General features: G+C 43.4%; 1 protein-coding gene across 1 annotated transcript; it reads right to left on the bottom strand.

Moving 5' to 3' along the window:
* Positions 1 to 6,773: 6,773 nt before the first annotated feature.
* LOC146492048 (uncharacterized) lies at positions 6,774 to 10,117 on the bottom strand. The gene is made up of 4 exons (XM_085150506.1): positions 9,637 to 10,117; positions 7,637 to 9,513; positions 7,188 to 7,436; positions 6,774 to 7,095 (listed from the first exon to the last, which is right to left on the bottom strand). Exons 2-4 carry the CDS (start codon positions 9,430 to 9,432, stop codon positions 6,774 to 6,776), a joined length of 2,367 nt encoding a protein of 788 aa, XP_085006632.1. The 5' UTR covers positions 9,433 to 9,513; positions 9,637 to 10,117.
* Positions 10,118 to 20,494: the final 10,377 nt, after the last annotated feature.

The raw sequence follows: 20,494 nt of genomic DNA, 5'->3' as shown, positions 1-20,494 counted from the left end.
GTGTAAGACACTGAGTTAGTGTTGCCCAATTAAACTACTCGGTTAGATTAAGAGCTTGGCTTGGATTGAAATGCAATGGTTGCCTCTTTGTCTTGGTTGCTCCTGAAAATGTATGCAATTGCAGTCATGAAAGATTCGTCCAATTTTAATCTTTAGCCTCAAAATCATACTGACTGGCTCATTTACACAAATAGACATTTTCTTGACTTTCATATTTTTCCCATGAGACTGCTCTGGTATAGATGAGGCTGTCTGATGGCTTAACGACTCCATGTAAAAGAACTGGAGATCTGCAAATACTTACCACACTTTTAACAAGGACTTGAAAAATATTGAAGTTTTACGACTGTGTTGCGTGTGTGTCTTAGCGCCCAGGTCCTCCTTGAACCGCTTGAACTGTCCACTCGGCTTGAGAGTATAGGGTTGGGAAAGACATCAAGCTGGAGGACTTAATTGGTCCATAGAGGGCTTTGCTAAGAATGGAGGGAGAGGGAGAGACAGAGGAGAGAAGAATGCATCTGACAGAGTGGAGGCGAGTGCATGTGTTGGGATGGAAGTAGAGAAAGGAGCAGACAAAATATGCCAATAAGAGAGGGGAAGTCTGGGGAGGGAGCAGTCGTGGGGAAAAAAACAAAGAACAGAAGGTTAAAAGAAAAGGGAAGAAAGATGACAGACAGGTGGAGGAAGTGAGACAGGGCTTGTTGGAGGGCTGGTGAAAAGGGTGTCGAATAGCAGTTGGGGAAGATTGAGAGATTGGGATGAAATGAAAGCAGCTGTAAAGGGAACTGAGGGGGAAATGAAAATGGATTGAATGGGGACACGAGGGGAGAAACAAAAGAGAAAGGATGAGCGATGGTAATCGAGAGGATGCATACAAGCCTCCAACTGATGAGAACAGAGAAGAGGGAAGTAAAGGGCTTTCATGTCTCTCGCCGTGCTGCGATTCAAGAATGAATTATAGTCTAGGCAGAGAGCAGGAGAATATTAACCTGACACTCATCCTGAATTCAGATTTCGCTCCTTGCCATCATTCACTTGCAAACTGCCATTCGCATGCTAGCTTTCAAACAAACCGCAGTATTGTTGAAACTCGTCTTGTCTAGTTCATCTTAATCTTTAAGAACAAGGCCTTTCAGAAATGTGTGGGCTTTCAGAACCCTGGCTGTGCAGCTGAGAGACCACATTGGGAAATTTCTTTCAGGCATTCGCTCGATGAGGAAGCGGTACATCCATCCGAGTCGAACACTTGAAGGAAACCTCAAGATTCTGAGCATTTGACCAGATTTGAAAAAAACACACTTTTTTGGATACAAACTCAACACTTTACCTAGAAATCTGATTATGTTTGCGTTTTTAAACGACCTGTAAGGCATGTTGCTTTTTTTTAGTATTTACTACTGTTCTATCACGCCTTATTTTCAGCGATTTCCGCTCTGTGTTTGACAGCTTACTCCATTTCTCCCAGGTCATGCATAATAACTGCTCATTCATGAATAAGGCTCTTACAGTATACAGACACCCACCACTTTGTTTTCATATAATACATCTGGCAGTGAAATGTATGACTGTATAACACACATCACAGTCTTTCCACCTTCGTGTGAGTCACTTTGTAAGACCCCTTGATCATTTCAGGCCCTCGGCTAGAGGCTTTGTTTAGACACACATTTAGTTTCAATTATATTTTCATCTGGGCTTCCTTACATTGTTTTGATGAACCAGAAAACACAGAAAGTAAGGGCAGAAGAGACAGTTACCCATTACCATTGACAGCACTTTCACCTACCCCTAAGAGATGCAGGACTAAGTGGTTCACCCAGGAAAAGTTTCAGTCAATGAATCATACAACTCTTTATTTCTGCTCCGTGTTCCTGTAGTTCGTATTTGCCCTCTTTGCAATGTATTCTGTTGCTCCGAGTTTACCGAAGCTTCTGTTCTTCTAGAAGCATATTTTCCCAGATAGTTTTCCTGTGGATTATTTTAAATATGTTTTGAACAATCGCACAAAAAAGACTTGACTTTTGTTTTTATCCCAAGTCCTCAGTTATGAATTTGGATTAGCAAACCTGCTTGCTACATGGCATAACATAATACCGCTAATATCTAGTTAAATGTCCCTTAGCAAGTTACACCTTGACCAGACAACTTTGGTAGCTATTGACAAGCTTCTGGCATAATTCTGGCTGGATATTTGACCACTTTTTTTGGACAGAGTGGTGGGTTTCCTGGCACAGACCTAGTTTTTAAGCATAGTCTACAAATTTTTGATTGGGTTAAGAAACTTCCAGAAGCCCTAAAGGAGGACCTAAACAGTTCAGCTTCCTTATTTCCAAGCTTTCTCTCTGGCTCTCAATGCTCTGGTGACAGGGGATCCACAGACCCACATATGTGGCTTTCTTTGTCTCCACAGTGTCCACACCAGCACTGTCTCTCTCTGCATCAACCTGCTAACACTATATCCACGCATAAGGTGGCAACAGATCACAATGGCATCAAAGTGCCAGCAGAGCAGTTTCCATCTGCTCTCTAGCCTGAAACACATTATGACCAACAGTCTATCATGTATCATTTTACAACCCTGTGACCCCTAAAGCCCCGTGTTCTTTTCCCAGAGTTAGCCACAAACGTCAATTAAGCAGCAATGGCCCTCCTGGTCCTCACCACTGACTCAGAGATGGCCTTGCCCACAATCATGTCACGGCAGGGAAAGAATAACATCTGGCTCTATAAGTCTCCAGTTCCCCCACAAATCATTTGGGAGCTCCTGGATGGTATCCCTTGATGAGCTGTTTCAACTGTGTTTCCATAGCAGCACAGCACATCTTTTGAAGCACTTTGGAAAGTTGGGAAGATAAGGAGGATCGGTCTTGTAAAGTCATGTCTCAGACTCCAAAACAATAAAATGCTAATCTTAAGAGGAAGCCACTTATAACAACTGTTGCTGTTGTGTTTCCACATACACCTGTTCCTACTTCCTCCACATCATCCCTCACTGCTTGAACTTTCTCTCGAGGCTGGAGCCTAATAAGCTCCACGACTTGTGACAAGAGCCAGATGCCAGCATTCTCTTGGCCCAACCAGCCCCTGGCGTCAGCTTACAAACAGGTTGCTACTGTTAGGGTGGTGAACAATACCACAGCTCTTCCTGCTCGGGTCTCAGAAGCACATATTCTTTGTCAGTGCTGTATAAGTTGAACATATAGCCTTACAGTGTACATTTTGTACATTTTATGGTTTCAAATTTACACACAGCATAACACTGTATAGGAAGTGGAAGCCACCTTTTAATGGCCATGCCCTAAAGGGCTCTTTTTCATGTGCTGCACCCAATTTCAGCTTTCTTGTCTTTTTTCCTGCATTCAGGTTTTCAGTTACTGTGTTCAGTTACACACTTTACAGTTATTGTGTTGGACATGAATTCTTTGTATACCAAAATTATTCTAGAGTCAAATGTGAGGCCATGTGTCTGTCAACTAAAGTTTGACTAAAACTGAGTCATGCGATAGGACAATGATCCCAAGCACAGCAGGAAATCAACAAAAGAATTACTGAAAAAGAAAAGAATCAAATTGTTGCAATCAGTAGCGGTTTTAGATACGGGCGACACGGGCAGTTGCCCGGGGCGGCATCGTGGTGGGGGGCGGCATCACGGCATCACGGGCATCGGCAAAAAAAAAAAATGCTCGTACTCGTGCTGCCCCGACGTCATGCCAGCGCATATTGGGAATGGCATAAGCACCAATCGGTTTTCTATCGCCCATTTGCTGGGAGCAAGGGCGCCCTTCGTTTGCGAGGTGCGCCTGCTGCTTGCGGCGCAGAGAGGAGAAGGCGGGGCGGCTGATGATTTTCTGAGCGGCTGTAGCAGCATCTAATAACCAACTCGCAAAGTTAAACAAAATAAAAACAAACCAACAAACACGAAAACACCAGACATTATAATACAGACATAATTTGCACCGATGTTTTTTCGAAATTCTGTACACGAAAAGTGAGCCTTCGGTGCGCCTGCTCGCTGCTGAAGTCAAAGTAAACTTTGCAAACTTTGTATTGTCATCTCCGCTACAGTCCAGTATATAGAGAGACGAGACGACGAGGCTCCAGTTACAACAGTGCAAGTAAACAAACAATAAATATAAGAAGAGTAAGAAAATAAATATACACTTTAGGACTCGGGGTAAAGGGATCAATAACAATTTAAAATCTACAGTTTGATGATTTAAAGTCTCACACACAAGCCGTCAAAAGGGGAGGGGGGCCGGCTTCTTCTGTTAGGGATAAGAGAAATATTTTTAATGTGTATCTTCTCATTATATTGTTTTATGTACTTTAATAAAGGCTTGTAGAGCAAGGCCACTTTTAACTCACAAATTAAGTGCTCAGCCAGACTGAAAAACAGGAAGTTTTAGTGCACAGGCATATTAATAGATAAGACACTGAAATGAGGAACTTGCCATATAAGCAATGTTTGAGACTGTGTGACGTGTAAAGTACCAAAATAACACCTATATGAGCCACAGTTTATGATTCTAATGCTAGAGAGCTCTTGCAACTGGCGTTTGAGCTGTGCAGAGGTCTCTCTCTTCTGGAAGATGAATGAATAAAATAAATATCAATATTTTAACACACTATGAGTCGGTTTTCTCTGTTCTGTCATGGGGACAAAAGAATCGGGGTTTAATACTTCCAAATAGAGCACATTTCATTTATAATGTTGTAAATCCAAGTCCATTATGTATTCATGATTTGAATCCTGGGTTGTTTGAAATCTCAGAAATGCACCCTAGACAAAGTGAATCTGTGAACTAAGGTGTAGGTGTGTTAGATCATGTTGTGGTGATCCTCGAGTTGGGGGATTTGTGTTCATACTGGAGTGCAAAATTAAAACCAATGGAAGATGGACAAGAAAAGTTCAAAGCCATCAGGTCCTCAGTTTAGAAAAAAGAGAAAAGAAGAGGAGGAGAAACGAGCAAAAGATACAGGTAAGCAGATGTGTGATTGGATAATGGCAGATCATCCTGAAACAATCAGAATCAGAATACTTTATTAATCACTAAGGAAATTATGTGGATTACAGCTGCTCCAAGAAGAAATGGTAAAAATAGCAACAGTAACAGACTAAACTCCAAACAATACATTATGTTACAGATTTTAATATTAATTAGTCATTGTCAATTGTTGATTTGTCCTGTTCTCAATGTATGACGAATTATGATGGCTGTTTGGTAGCTGTTTGCATACTCTCTTTCTCTTCGTGTGTGTGTGTGTGTGTGTGTGTGTGTGTGTGTGTGTGTGTGTGTGTGTGTGTGTGTGTGTGTGTGTGTGTGTGTGTGTGTGTGTGTGTGTGTGTGTGTGTGTGTGTGTACACAACAGTTTTATGTTAATGTACAATCCTTAATATGTTTTGTGTGTGTGTGTGTGTGTGGGGGTGGGTGGGGGGGCCAGAGGGAGTGTTCGCCTAGGGCGCCAAACAGGCTAGGACCGCCACTGGTTGCAATGGTCAAATGGTCAAAAACTGGACCTCAGGCTAACTACAATGCTGTGGAAGCTGTGCATGAAACCTCATTTGAACTGAGGCAATGCTGTACAGAAAATTCCTCCATAACAATGAGATAGACTGATAAAGTCATACAAAAAATAATTCGTTTGAGTTATTATAAGTCCTGATACATAAAACCTTAAAACTGAGTGAGGGTGTACTTCATTTTTTACAGGACTATTTTTTAATATAGTCTGTACAAAACTTACCCTAGCCTGTCCTTACATGTAGTTATTGAAATTAACTTTGTATATCTATATCCATATCTGCCTAGTGTCTAGGTGTTTCTGGTAGTGCTGTGTGATACTGCAAATTTTAGTATTGATCCACTAACAAGTAAATAATGGGCCAGTATTGCTGATACTAATACCGATACTTTTAACTTATAAATGTCACGGCTGGGGGGGGCAGTCGTGTGGTGTATTGAAAAAGGATCCAAAATGCAGGTACTGGCTGGGGTGCGAGTGAGTGTTTATTTACAGCGGTGAGAAGGTGACAAAACAAGAAGAGCAGAGCAGGGAGTGAACAAACCTAAACTGGGAAAACTAACGAACAAAACTTAAACCAGACACTCACGGGAGGAGGAACAAAATGCACAAAGAGAGATGGCAGAGAGACGCAGAATGAGTACCGGGTAACATAGAATAATGCAGACTGACATGGAATTAATCAGACGACGCGACAGAGAGCACAGGAAAACACAGGGCTTAAATACACGGGGAGTAATCAGGGAATGGGCCACAGAAGGGCAACACAGCTGGGAGGAATCAGGGCTGATGGGACAGGGGAAATGTAAACTGAACATACTCACATCAGACAGAGACCTTCACAATAAAACAGGAAACTCAGACACGAGGAACCAAACAAGACTCAGAACTAAACAGACAGCTTCACAAACAGGCGGGGTGACACGATAGACAGACAGAGACACAGACGCAGACTCAAAGGCAGACCGAATATAACACAGAGAACTCAAACAATAATAATCATCATCATCATAATAAACTAGAAAATGATAATAAACTAAAAGCGCTGGGTCACCGACCCAGGACCATGACAGTACCCCCCCCTCAAGGGCTGGCTCCAGACAGCCCAGCAGAAACACAAAAACCGACCAAAACAAAACAGAAAACGACCCGACCAGGGCGGGCGGAGGGGGTCCAGGACGGAGGGACAGAGACCAAAAGGCCCAGATGGCCAAGTTCAGGGGGCCGACAGCGCAGGAGGCCAAAACAGTTCAGTTCCGGGGGCCGACCGTGTGAAAGGCAGCGGCAGAGGGGCAGGTCCGGAGGCCGGCCACGCAGTAGGCAGTGGCGTGGAAATAGTTCTGGGTGCCGACCGTGCGGACGGCAACGGCGGCGTGAAAGCAGTCCTGGGGGCTGACCGTGCGCACGACAGCGGCGGCGTGAAAGCAGTCCTGGGGGCTGACCGTGCGCACGACAGCGGCGGCGACAAAGCAAGTCCGGAGGCCGGCCACGGTGGCGAAGATGCCCAACATGCGGCCTGGCAGATGACCGACGATGTTGAGGCAGCAGTTGGGGACCTGAAGGCTGCGTGGCCTTCGCAGCACCAGACGAGACGGAAGCTGAGGCTGGACCAGACGAGACGGAAGCTGAGGCTGGACCAGACGAGGCGGAAGCTGAGGCTGGACCAGACGAAGGCGAAGGCGGAGCTGAATCTGGACCAGACGAAGGCGAAGGCGGAGCTGAATCTGGACCAGACGAAGGCGAAGGCGGAGCTGAATCTGGACCAGGCGATGGCGAAGGCGATGCAGAGGCTGGACCAGGCGACGCTGATGCAGCGGCTGGACCAGGCGACGCTGATGCAGCGGCTGGACCAGGCGACGCTGATGCAGCGGCTGGACCAGGCGACGCTGATGCAGCGGCTGGACCAGGCGACGCTGATGCAGAGGCTGGACCAGGCGACGGCGAAGTAGATGATGGCGAAGCTGGACCAGGCGACGGCGTGGGTGAAGCTGAAGCTGGACCAGGCGACGGCGTGGGTGAAGCTGAAGCTGGACCAGGCGACGGCGTGGGTGGAAACACGGAAGCTGGACCAGGCGACGGCGTGGGTGAAGACACGGAAGCTGGACCAGGCGACGGCGTGGGTGGAGACACGGAAGCTGTGGATGCGGCCGCTGGTGGAGCAGCTGGTGGCTGGACGGGCTCCTCGGGCCCCCTGGCTGACGAGGACAGTTGCTGGATGGGCTCCTCGGGCCCTCCAGCTGGCGAAGCAGGAGGCTGGACGGGCTCCTCGGGCCCTCCAGCTGATGAGGACAGTTGCTGGACGGGCTCCTCGGGCCCCCCAGCTGACGAGGACAGTTGCTGGACGGGCTCCTCGGGCCCTCCAGCTGGCGATGCAGGAGGCTGGACGGGCTCCTCGGCCCCCCCAGCTGACGAGGACAGTTGCTGGACGGGCTCCCTGGGCCCTCCAGCTGACGAGGCAGAAGGCTGGACGGGCTCCTCGGGCCCTCCAGCTGAAACAGTCTCAGAACCAGTGGGCACTGGAGCCCCTGGCACACACAGGACAGAACCAGCAGGTGCGGAGTCCTCTGGCAGAGACAGAACAGAACCAGCAGGCGCGGGGACCTCTGGCAGAGACAGAACAGAACCAGCAGGCGCGGGGACCTCTGGCAGAGACAGAACAGAACCAGCAGGTGCGGAGACCTCTGGCAGAGACAGAACAGAACCAGCAGGCGCGGGGACCTCTGGCAGAGACAGAACAGAACCAGCAGGCGCGGGGACCTCTGGCAGAGACAGAACAGGACCAGCAGGCGCGGGGACCTCTGGCAGAGACAGAACAGGACCAGCAGGCGCGGGGACCTCTGGCAGGGACAGAACAGGACCAGCAGGCACACGGGCCTCTGGCAGGGACAGAACAGGACCAGCAGGCACACGGGCCTCTGGCAGGGACAGAACAGGACCAGCAGGCACACGGGCCTCTGGCAGAGACACCGGTAACTGAAACTGTGCAGGGCACTGGCTTTGCCCAGGCAGCGCTGGCACGGTGCAGTTCTTAGCAGGCGTCTTGGCCTCCAGGGGTCCAGAGTCGGCTGAAGGCAGAAACTCAGCCTCTGGGGAGGCCCTGGGGCGAATAACAGTCTCTAAATTAGCCAGTTTCTGAGAAACTAGAGTGGTTTTAATGGGTTTGTCTCTCCGCTTAAAATGGGTGCTAGGAACGGGATTCAAAATGGGTGGCACAGACACAGCCTCCAGTATGGAGGGAGCGGGTGACCGGGCTAATGGAATAGATGCAGGCTGGGCTAATGAACTGGCTAAAGGCTGATGTACTGGTTGAGGTGAGACTGGAGTTGGTAGTGGAATGGATGAAACCCAGTCAGTTACTGTTTTGGATGTTTTGAAAATGCCAACTTGTGAGAGGTCAGTTACCACGAAGGTAGGTAAGCGCCGTGAACTGTCTCTACTCTCCCCATGAACAGCCCCAGAAAACACAGTCCCAGAAGCACCAGCGTCCTTAAAACTCACCACAGCTGGTCGCACAGGGGTCCCTGAATCCGGCTGTGGGGTGAAGCGCCGGTGGCGCGAATGTTTCCTCCCCACCGCTGACGGCTCCGACAGGCAGGGAAAAACCTCTGGGGGGTCGGGCCGTGAAACCTCCGGTGGGTGAATCTGAGACGGCTGCTTTGTGGCGGTCGTTGTCCGTTGTTGCTTGGCAGAATCTTCTGAAGCTTGCACCGCTTCCCGGGCTTTATGCAGGTCAGCGATTAAGTCTGTAAATCCCCGGACCTGGTGGAGATAGGGATTTCCGGCCAGGATAGCCTCAATGGCGTTTATCCCCACAACCTTCGCTCGTGCATTGGAGGTGTGGGTTACCCAGTCCACCAGGCGTAGGGCGCGTGTGAGGTCACTCTCCCCGGGCGAGTCCGCTGGATCCATCTTGTGGTCGCGTCGTACTGTCACGGCTGGGGGGGGCAGTCGTGTGGTGTATTGAAAAAGGATCCAAAATGCAGGTACTGGCTGGGGTGCGAGTGAGTGTTTATTTACAGCGGTGAGAAGGTGACAAAACAAGAAGAGCAGAGCAGGGAGTGAACAAACCTAAACTGGGAAAACTAACGAACAAAACTTAAACCAGACACTCACGGGAGGAGGAACAAAATGCACAAAGAGAGATGGCAGAGAGACGCAGAATGAGTACCGGGTAACATAGAATAATGCAGACTGACATGGAATTAATCAGACGACGCGACAGAGAGCACAGGAAAACACAGGGCTTAAATACACGGGGAGTAATCAGGGAATGGGCCACAGAAGGGCAACACAGCTGGGAGGAATCAGGGCTGATGGGACAGGGGAAATGTAAACTGAACATACTCACATCAGACAGAGACCTTCACAATAAAACAGGAAACTCAGACACGAAGAACCAAACAAGACACAGAACTAAACAGACAGCTTCACAAACAGGCGGGGTGACACGATAGACAGACAGAGACACAGACGCAGACTCAAAGGCAGACCGAATATAACACATATAACTCAAACAATAATAATCATCATCATCATAATAAACTAGAAAATGATAATAAACTAAAAGCGCTGGGTCACCGACCCAGGACCATGACAATAAAGGCATCTTATGTAAGGGAGAGCAGTGTGTCATGACATGAATTAAATTTTTGAAACTCGGCATTTGGTAGATCTGGAATGTAAGTGTACATGTTATTTAAGTATGCTATGGACTATAAATAAAATAGACATGACAGTCAAATGTATATGTTTTAATTTCCAAAGAAATAATTAATTTAAGACAATTCACAACTTTGGTACTGGTATTGGATCAATACTTTGTTTCTATTCTCAAAGTATCTATATCATCAATATTTGGACCAATCCACCACCACTAGTTTGTCAGCTCACATGTGGATAGTCTAGCCTAGATTATAATTTTTTCACACTTTATATGTTGGTGTGAAGGAAATATTAGCTGTCGTTGTTACATAGTACAGCCTATATAGAATTCTAAATTCTGTCTTTTACACAAACTTCCTTGCACATCTGCATCCTCTAGACTTTATAACTATATGATGTAATCCTTTTTCATTTTAAACTCTTCATACAGTGCAGTTATGTCTCATAGAAGACTGTGCTACATAGCCATTGGAGTGCTCCCGCCTTTTTTTGTAGTACAAATAACATTTATCTTTAAAAACGCCTCTCTATGGGAAATTTAAAGGTGCACATGCTACATGAATCGGCTGACATTGATTGTAACATCATAAAACCAGCTGTACATATCTGAAAAGGAGAAAAAGAGAATGAGAGACTGGAATGTTAGAGAAGGAAAAACATTTTATATAGAACACACACACTCTGTACTCCCAGCCAGTCAGCGAGCCAACCAACAAGCTAGCTAGCTAACAAAGCAAAGGAGAGCGTGGGTTGTCATCCCTGTGTTTCTGTAGCTCCACAACCATAAATTAAGCCCCTGGGAGCAACCAACAACCAGATAGGGAGGGATAAAGAGTGGGTGAGAGAGAACAAGGAAAAAGGCTGAGAGAGGAAAAGCAACAGAGCGAGTAAGGGAGTCAGAAATGAAGACAGGAAGATGGGAGCAAAGACATGAAGCCTAGAGACCCAGTGGAGGCCCCAAAGACTGAACAAGAGAAGGAGTGGGAGGCAGAAACCCGCTCTCCCTTCCCCTCCATCCCCCTTCTGCCAACTGTGAAAGCGCTTAAGGCTTTCATCATCTCTGATTTTTGTGGGGTGATTTTCTGATTTGAGATGCATCGCATCAGCGACTGTGGATATTGTAGAGATCACCAAGCCTGAGACACATCATTTGTAAGGTTTGTGAGTTGCACAGTAGTTTGTGGCGTGTAGAGCAAAAAGAGGGAGCGCGGTCAAAAAAAAAAGCTAGTTCTTTAAAATGTCTTACTTTCTTTAACCTTCAGTACATCTTTACTCAGAACAGTCCAAAATGGTTGACCTTCAATCTCAGTGTCATATCAAACATGTGAGGGCTGAATGTCAGCTGTCAGGTAATGTGCAAAAAAAGGTGCTAATTGTCTCCCCCTACACACACAGAGACATATAGTTCCTACTTTGCCCCTGTGTAAAAGGCCTGCCACACAGGGAGTGCTTTAGCATTGTTAGAGAGGATGCAGTCATCCATCATCCAGCCATCAAGGGAGAGACAGTGACAGGTTATAGATTGGCTTGCTCTCTCTCTCCTCCCTCTCTCTTTTTTTTTCCTTCAGAGAAGGGACATGGGACAAAAGATGTGCTCCACATAATCAATACCCAGCCTTCTGTCCATCTTGGGGAATACAGTGGCAAGCACAGTGAACACTGAGTCACACCTGCAGGCTTTTTCCAAGGTTTTTTTTTCTTCCCTGTGACCAGTGTTAGTTGTAGCACATTATAAAGTACTGCACAAGAGTAGTCAGATCACTCTTTTATTATAACCAGTAAAGAGAAAATTTCATTGCACACTGTGTCCCTCTGACTCATTACTGTACAGTTAAATGTAACTAGTCCCATGGTGCACTGTTGCACATGTAAAGATTAGCTAGCAAGACACAGAGAGGATGTGTAAGCATTTGTAGTATTTTACACCAGGCTAACCCTAACTGTCTATCAACTGCAAAGAGCTTCAACTGCAAAGAGTTTCACCTTTTAAAGAAGCATTTGTAGCCTAAAGTATGGTACCATAGCACTCATGTTGAAAGCCTACTAAGAATTGCACCAGTGCTACAGCTCCCAAATCACAAGAGCTAGCTTTTAGCTAAAGCTGTCACTCTGATGCAAATTAACAAGCTTGTGAGGAAATGCTATGAAATGGGGTAAAGTCAACAGAGTCGGGGGATACACATTTTTCCCAAGTGACTGATGGCTACCAGATGGTGGCCAACTGGTCTCAGCTCCTGTGTGACTGGAGCATAAAGTGGACTATATACATCATATCATATATACGCAAGCTAATAGCTGAAGGGAATTTATTTTTTGTGAAGCTAAAGCACTCTAATGAGTTACTTTTTAGTATCCTAATGAATAACCTTTCAGTGACAGCAATCATGTATTGTGGCATGGTCGTTTTATGTGAAATTACAGGGCCACCCCATCCCATCATTCCACCCTATATAATCATTACCTCAGTTTTATAATCTATTTATTATTGTCTACAATGTTTTACTTTTTTTCTGATGGGCATAGGAAACATGCCAGTTTAAAATGAATTGTACTTGTATAACAACTATTCTATTCTATTCTATTCTATTCTATTCTAGACTCTCCTTTCTGGACAGAGGCCTGGCACACGGTCTGACTGAAGCAATCAATATGAAAAAAACAATTATGCTAAAACTCTGAGAAGCTGTGTAACGTGTAAATAAAGTCAGAATGTAATGATTTGAAACGTTCATTGACCAACAGTTTACTCACAATAGAAAAAAGAACACCTATCAAATGTTTAAACTGAGGCATTTTACTATTTCATGAAAAATATCAGCTAATTTTGAATTTGATGCCAACAACATGCCTCAAAACAGTTGGGTCTTGGGTAACAAAAGGCTGGAAAAATAAGTAGTACTAAAAAGAAACAGCTGGACAAACATTTAGCAAATAAGTAAATAAATAAGCAGCAGGTAAGTAGCATGACAAGATAAAAAAAAGTTCTTAAAAGTAAAAACGGACAGAGGTTTTACCAATCTGAAAAAACAAACTGCTTCTAAAAATTGTGGAACAATTCCAGAATAATGTTCATCAACATAAGATTGTGAAAACTTCGACTATCTCAGTATGTATATGTATCTACAATACATAAAGTCATCAAAAGATTCTGAAAATGTGGAGAAATCTCTCTGCACGAGGAACAAAGCTGAAAATCAGAAGTGGATGCCCGTGATCTTTGTGACATGACACAGCACTTCAATGAAACAGGCATGGTTCTATCATGGTCATTGCATGGTCACAGGAACACTGTCAGAAATCATTACCTGTGAACACATCTGTGCCACTCACAAATGCAGGTTAACACTCTATTGTGTAGATAAGGAGCTTTATGTGAACATGATCCAACAATGCTGCTGTCTCCTCTGTGCCAAAGCCCATTTAAAATACACTCAAAGTGGAAAATTGCTCTGTGGTCAGACAAATTGAAAAGCATGGACACCGCTTCATCTGGACTAAAGAGGAGCGGTACAATCAAGGTTGTTATCAGCGCTCAGTTCACAAGCCTGCATCTGTAATGTTATGGGGGTAAATTAGTGCCCACCAGACGAAAATCACTGTCTTTATTAGGCAATACTAAACTATGTTCTGCAGCTATTACAACAGTATTGCTCCACAGTAGAGGAGCCCAGGTGCTGACCTGGCCTGCCTGCAGTCCACACCTTTCAAAACTTATAAAACAATTTGGCACATCATGAAATGAAAACTACAACAAAAAAGAGCCAGGACTGTTGAGCAAGTAGAATCCCATATCAGACAAAAATGGGACAAGAGTCCTCTCTCAGGAGTTCAGCAGATGTTCTCCAGATGTTTTCAGACTGCTGTTAAAAGAAGAGTGGATGCAACACGCTGGCAAATATGGCCTTTTTCCAACTTTTTTTTAGATATTTTGTTGCCATCAAATTGAAAATATTTTTTTTCTTAAAATTATGCATTTTTTAAGTTTAAACATTTGATATGTTTTCTATGATGTATTGCGAATACAATATGGATTTAAGAGAATGCTTTTCCTATTTTTGTTACCCTATCACTTTGGTTTTCTTTCTTTTTTCTATCTTTCCCTTGCAAATGCTTCATCACACTCACATAGTTCATCCTCATATCAACTATACATTTCAGTGATTTGTATTTACACCCCTTCTGCTGTTTGTACCATCTGTTTCATTGTCCATGCCTTGCTCTCTTGTGCCTTGTACTACTTTTGAAAACAAAGCTATTTCAGGGTAGGTGTAACGGTAGTCCTGCCAGCACTGGGGGAATTGAATTATAGACATATGTCTGTTAATGTGTTTCAGCATTATTGCTGCTGTTATTGTCCTTTAGGGGAGCAGAACTGGACACTAGAGCAAGGGCTGTTGGAAAAAAAAACATTATTACTATGTGACTGTAAAGCCCCGTGAGGAAAATTTGGGAATTGTGATATTGGCTACATAATTACAGTACACTGACCTGACTGAACTTACAAACACCAAACTTTAAATTGCTGTTGATTCACGGCTAGAGTTTGTATCCAGTCCAAAGTAACCTAAGAGTATATACAATATTCCACTCGTGTACAGTCTAACAACACAAATCTATAGCAGTTTAAATCGTAGACTGGCCTATTTGGTTTGCTTTCATATAAAGATCACTTTATGTGAAAATAATGTGACTCCTGCAGAGATTTTCCTCTATAGCAAAGGTCATTTTCCAGTGTCAACAGATTCATTAAAAAAATGAAAAGATAGATAAGAAAAGATAATTTTACAGAGCCTGGCATCCATGACAACAGTCTTGTCGTCTAATGGTTATCATTTATGAATAAAATGTGACATGTAAGACTTTATTCTAAGAGAGACCTTATCTAAGATAGATCCAGCCACTGTGATGTTTACTAAACAATAGGTGATATCAGTGTGAGTATTTTCACTACCACCGTTTTGGTGCAAATGCACACATAACGTGCCAAGTGGTCAGTCACAAGGTATATTGACCAAGATGGGGACCATAACTTACAAAATAAAAATCATGCTGTATTCAGTAAAACTTAAAACCATCAAATGAGACAATAAACTTGTGAAAAAAGTCTTAATTAAGGTCAGAGAAATGACAAATGTATTTATTTTTTTCTCTCTGACTCTTTTACAGTCTGCACAGTCTGCCTTTTTTTCATTCAGATGAATTGCCCCCTGCTGATCATTTCAATAATTTCTACATTTGCTTCACAGTTCAGAATCATAAGCTCCATCCATCTTTTGTATGCAATCTGTGGGCGACTAGCTGCTACAGCGGGACTTGTTTTTAAATGAGTGGGGCTGCTCTGAATGTTATCTCAAACAGAAAGACAGTGCAATGTCAGCCTGTGTCAAACTGGGACTGAGGCACAATCTATTGTGCTGATCTGACATTTTAAGCTTAAATCAGTCACTACACTGCTGATAAGATGTTGGGTGCTCACCTTCATTTTTTTACTTTAATGTGGTCATAATTCTGAGATACTACATGCTTGATTTGGCTGTCAATGTTCCTACTAATATGAATTGCAACAATAAGAAAACAGATGAAATAGCTGTTGCTGCTTGTTGTGAGTCTTTCTCTATGGAGACATGGAGAGTGACGAGGAGCGAGAGGCTTTTTATTTCAGTAGTAAAAGTAATGTGCTTTATTACTGGGAAAGAGAGAGTGGCCGTTTTACTAATCCACCCTTCCATGTTATAATTAGTGTTGTGCTTCATACATTACTCGACTATTTTATTTTCAATTTTGCAAAAGCTTGGAAAGAATAAAAGCATGCCTGTACCCTTATGAATGCATGATACATCAATAAAACAGTCATTTATGAAGGATCTATGATGATGAAGACTCTGAAAATAGAAATGAATGGCAAAAGTAGCATACTAATATTTTTGGACCCCCCAAAATATTAGTAGGGGGGGGGTCTAATATTTTAGACCCTGAATTTTTTAAAAATTGCATTAAAGTGTGTTTCTTAGGAGTGTTCAAGGTTTTATAAGAAGCGCCAGTCTTCCCTCGTACTTCAGTCCCATCTGGCAACATACTCTGGTCAGATCAGTGTATGTGCAAATATCTTTTAGGTCAGTCCTGGTCCTTTGGGTCTCTAAAATGATGTGTCATCACTTTCACTTAATGTTTTAGCATCCACCAAGTCTTTGGCAACCAATCTAAGGCTGGGGTATGGTTTGGAACCGCTTAATAGAAAATACCAAAATGTGTTCAGAGTTTGTTTGAAATGTATCTTGTGATTTCTAGACATTAGCCTATTTAGCATGTAACTAAACCACAACCCAACTCAAACCCTAACTCTGGGGAAGTTGCCAGTGTAATTCACTCTCCAAAGCTCCTAGGATGTGGCATTTGCTAATCATAACGTTAAAATGTGAGTCCAATGAATTTACAGTTTTGAATTTACAGTTATACAAAAACCTCATTTCAAGCTTGTTAGTAGCTTCTCTGTAGCAATTAGTCCAAATAACCTGGGGGAATGACAACAAGCAGAGGTAGGTTTGCACATGACACAGGTACTTACTGTTTTACTGTTTTTTTCTGTAGCATAAACCTTACATGTATATACTTGGAGCAAATCCTAAACTACAGTGGGGCAAAAAAGTATTTAGTCAGCCACCGATTGTGCAAGTTCCCCCACTTAAAATGATGACAGAGGTCAGTAATTTGCACCAGAGGTACACTTCAACTGTGAGAGACAGAATGTGAAAAAAAAAAATCCATGAATTCACATGGTAGGATTTGTAAAGAATTTATTCGTAAATCAGGGTGGAAAATAAGTATTTGGTCAATAACAAAAATACAACTCAATACTTTGTAACATAACTTTTGTTGGCAATAACAGAGGTCAAACGTTTACTATAGGTCTTTACCAGGTTTGCACACACAGTAGCTGGTATTTTGGCCCATTCCTCCATGCAGATCTTCTCAAGAGCAGTGATGTTTTGGGGCTGTCGCCGAGCAACACGGACTTTCAACTCCCGCCACAGATTTTCTATGGGGTTGAGGTCTGGAGACTGGCTAGGCCACTCCAGGACTTTCAAATGCTTCTTACGGAGCCACTCCTTTGTTGCCCGGGCGGTGTGTTTTGGATCATTGTCATGTTGGAAGACCCAGCCTCATTTCATCTTCAAAGTTCTCACTGATGGAAGGAGGTTTTGGCTCAAAATCTCACAATACTTGGCCCCATTCATTCTGTCCTTAACACGGATCAGTCGTCCTGTCCCCTTGGCAGAAAAACAGCCCCATAGCATGATGTTTCCACCCCCATGCTTCACAGTAGGTATGGTGTTCTTGGTTTCATCTGACCACATGACATTCTCCCAATCCTCTGCTGTATCATCCATGTGCTCTCTGGCAAACTTCAGACGGGCCTGGACATGCACTGGCTTCAGCAGCGGAACACGTCTGGCACTGCGGGATTTGATTCCCTGCCGTTGTAGTGTGTTACTGATGGTGACCTTTGTTACTTTGGTCCCAGCTCTCTGCAGGTCATTCACCAGGTCCCCCCGTGTGGTTCTGGGATCTTTGCTCACCGTTCTCATGGTCATTTTGACCCCACGGGATGAGATCTTGCATGGAGCCCCAGATCGAGGGAGATTATCAGTGGTCTTGTATGTCTTCCATTTTCTGATGATTGCTCCCACAGTTGATTTTTTCACACCAAGCTGCTTGCCTATTGTAGATTCAGTGTTCCCAGTCTGGTGCAGGTCTACAATTCTTTTCCTGGTGTCCTTCGAAAGCTCTTTGGTCTTGGCCATGACGGAGTTTGGAGTCTGACTGGTTGAGGCTGTGGACAGGTGTCTTTTATACAGATGATGAGGTCAAACAGGTGCCATTCATACAGGTAACGAGTGGGGGACAGAAAAGCTTCTTACAGAAGACGTTACAGATCTGTGAGAGCCAGGGATTTTCCTTGTTTGAGGTGACCAAATATTTATTTTCCACCCTGATTTACGAATAAATTCTTTACAAATCCTACCATGTGAATTCATGGATTTTTTTTTCACATTCTGTCTCTCACAGTTGAAGTGTACCTCTGGTGCAAATTACTGACCTCTGTCATCATTTTAAGTGGGGGAACTTGCACAATCGGTGGCTGACTAAATACTTTTTTGCCCCACTGTATTTGTTTTGTTTCATAGGGTGAATTGGGTATGAAAAATTAAATACAAATAAAGGCTTGCAAACTCTCAAGATCTGTTTGTTTCATGAATGAACCATAACTAAAATTTCCATTTCAAAACAATTGCACTGTAAGTTCACGTAACAGATCTTCCACTGTTCTATACATACCTCACGCAGAGATAAACATAATTCAGTCTCACATTCATTCTGACTCACAGTGCGGAAGAGAAGCGTCTTTTGCCTCTTATACAATATGGTTTCCATTTCCTGCCACTGCAGTTTTCAAATAAGAAATATAGGTGGGGGAGCTGGCGAGGTGAGGCACTAGAGTAATATACATTATGAACTGTTTTCAAACTGAAGTCTAGATTGCTCTGTTTCAACCTAACCTCGCTTTTTCTCTCTATCATTTGCTAATGGTGCATTCTTCCTTATCCCCCATCAGTGAATCCAATCAATGCTTCTTCCAACAACACTCCCCTACCCCCACTCATACCTCTCCAGGTTTTCCCCGTGTCTCAGAACTGGCGACAGCTATTCCCACAGGTCTTCTCTTATTGCTTGTATTTGTTAAACACTGATGCGGGCTGGCTCGACTCACCAGACCAGCTAACCACACTGGCTGTCAGACAAACACTGCTTTCTGTCAGAACTTTGGAAACAATTTACAATTTGGACAGCCAAAGCATTGTAATTACTGCAAATATTTTAAATCGCCTAAACCCACAATTTATACATACAGATTATCATATGTAAATGCTGTTAAAATGTTCTGTGTAGATTTCTTGATGTAGATGACTAATTTATAATAAGTTACATAATTTCATGAATATATATAGTTTGTGTTGAAATGTCTTTATTTGAAATGTACATGTGTAAAGTGTAAGAGCTAGTGTCTCGTGAGAATATACCAGACATGTGCGCTAAATGTGGAATCATTATTTTTGAGCTCAAAGTGTCATCCCAGTAAACATTTCAACAGCTGTAGTCTTTTCACAGTCATGGTTGAGAAACACTTCGAAACTGAAACTTGAAACAGAGTTGTAGATGTTGCCACAACATTGGTTCGAGCTGTCTTCACAGTAACCTAGATGTTGCTGGATTTATTAGAAAAAAAAACTGTGTTCAAGAATTATTTTTTAGTATATCCTTATAGATTGGCATAAAGTGAAATGAAGAAAATTTGAACGATCCTCAGCCTCTTTCTTTTAAATCCCAGACTTAACTTACTGAGCCAATCTGCTTGTTGACTAATCCAGTAAAATAAAATGTAAATGTTCAAAACTGTAAGTACCTTAAAAGTGTTGTTTTTTTGGTTGTTTTTTTAAGCAGGCCCTGGCAATTCTAGTATGTGCGTATTAACAAGACATTATGTAGATGTCTACTTACAAATGTGTTAACCATATTAGTTGTCATTCTTTTAAAGAATCAAAGACAAATTGATTTAATTCCTTTGTTTTCTCATTTTGTAAGAGATGGGCTGAAGTGACGGCTATTGTACTTGAAAACATCTGTAAATCCGAAAACATACTTGAAAACATCTTTATGGCTCAATTGTTTCAGTTCTGACCAGGAAGATGACTTTGGAATTTCAACCGTGTTTGCTAGGATCAGACTGTATTTTCAAACAACGGATTTGTATCCTAAAGAACACAGTTGTATTACAGGTGAGCAAATATTAAATAATCTGTTTTTTGTATGGAAGTAAATTTTGATAATTTGGGCAAAATGACCCTTACAGAATGGATAAGACAAATTGTGTCAAAAAGTATGTCAGTCAGAATTGCGAGTTGTGGAAATTTCTTTTTTCTTTACATGAGTTTGTTCATTTTCCTTTCTGCCAAGTATGTAAAATAACAAAAAGAAACACATTTTTGAAGTTTTTGTTAACAGCATCCGTGATCCGGTTCTGATGCTCACGTGTCCATTGTTGGTGTTTTCGGCAGTGGACAGGAGTCCGCACTGGCACCCTGTCTGGTCTGCAGCCCCAAATGGAACTAATTGATGTGCACTGTCTGTTCTGACACCTTTCTATCCGAACCAGCTTGAACTTTTTTGGCAATTTGAGCTACAATGACTGGACCTTATTCACCCATGACCCTTCACCAGTGTGCCTTCCTTGGACACTTTGATAGATACT

Source organism: Neolamprologus multifasciatus, chromosome 23 (genome assembly GCF_963576455.1).
Source record: "Neolamprologus multifasciatus chromosome 23, fNeoMul1.2, whole genome shotgun sequence".
NCBI classification, from domain to species: Eukaryota; Metazoa; Chordata; class Actinopteri; order Cichliformes; family Cichlidae; genus Neolamprologus; species Neolamprologus multifasciatus.
Note: the sequence above shows the minus strand (reverse complement) of the source record. Positions and strands in the feature narration are given on the sequence as shown.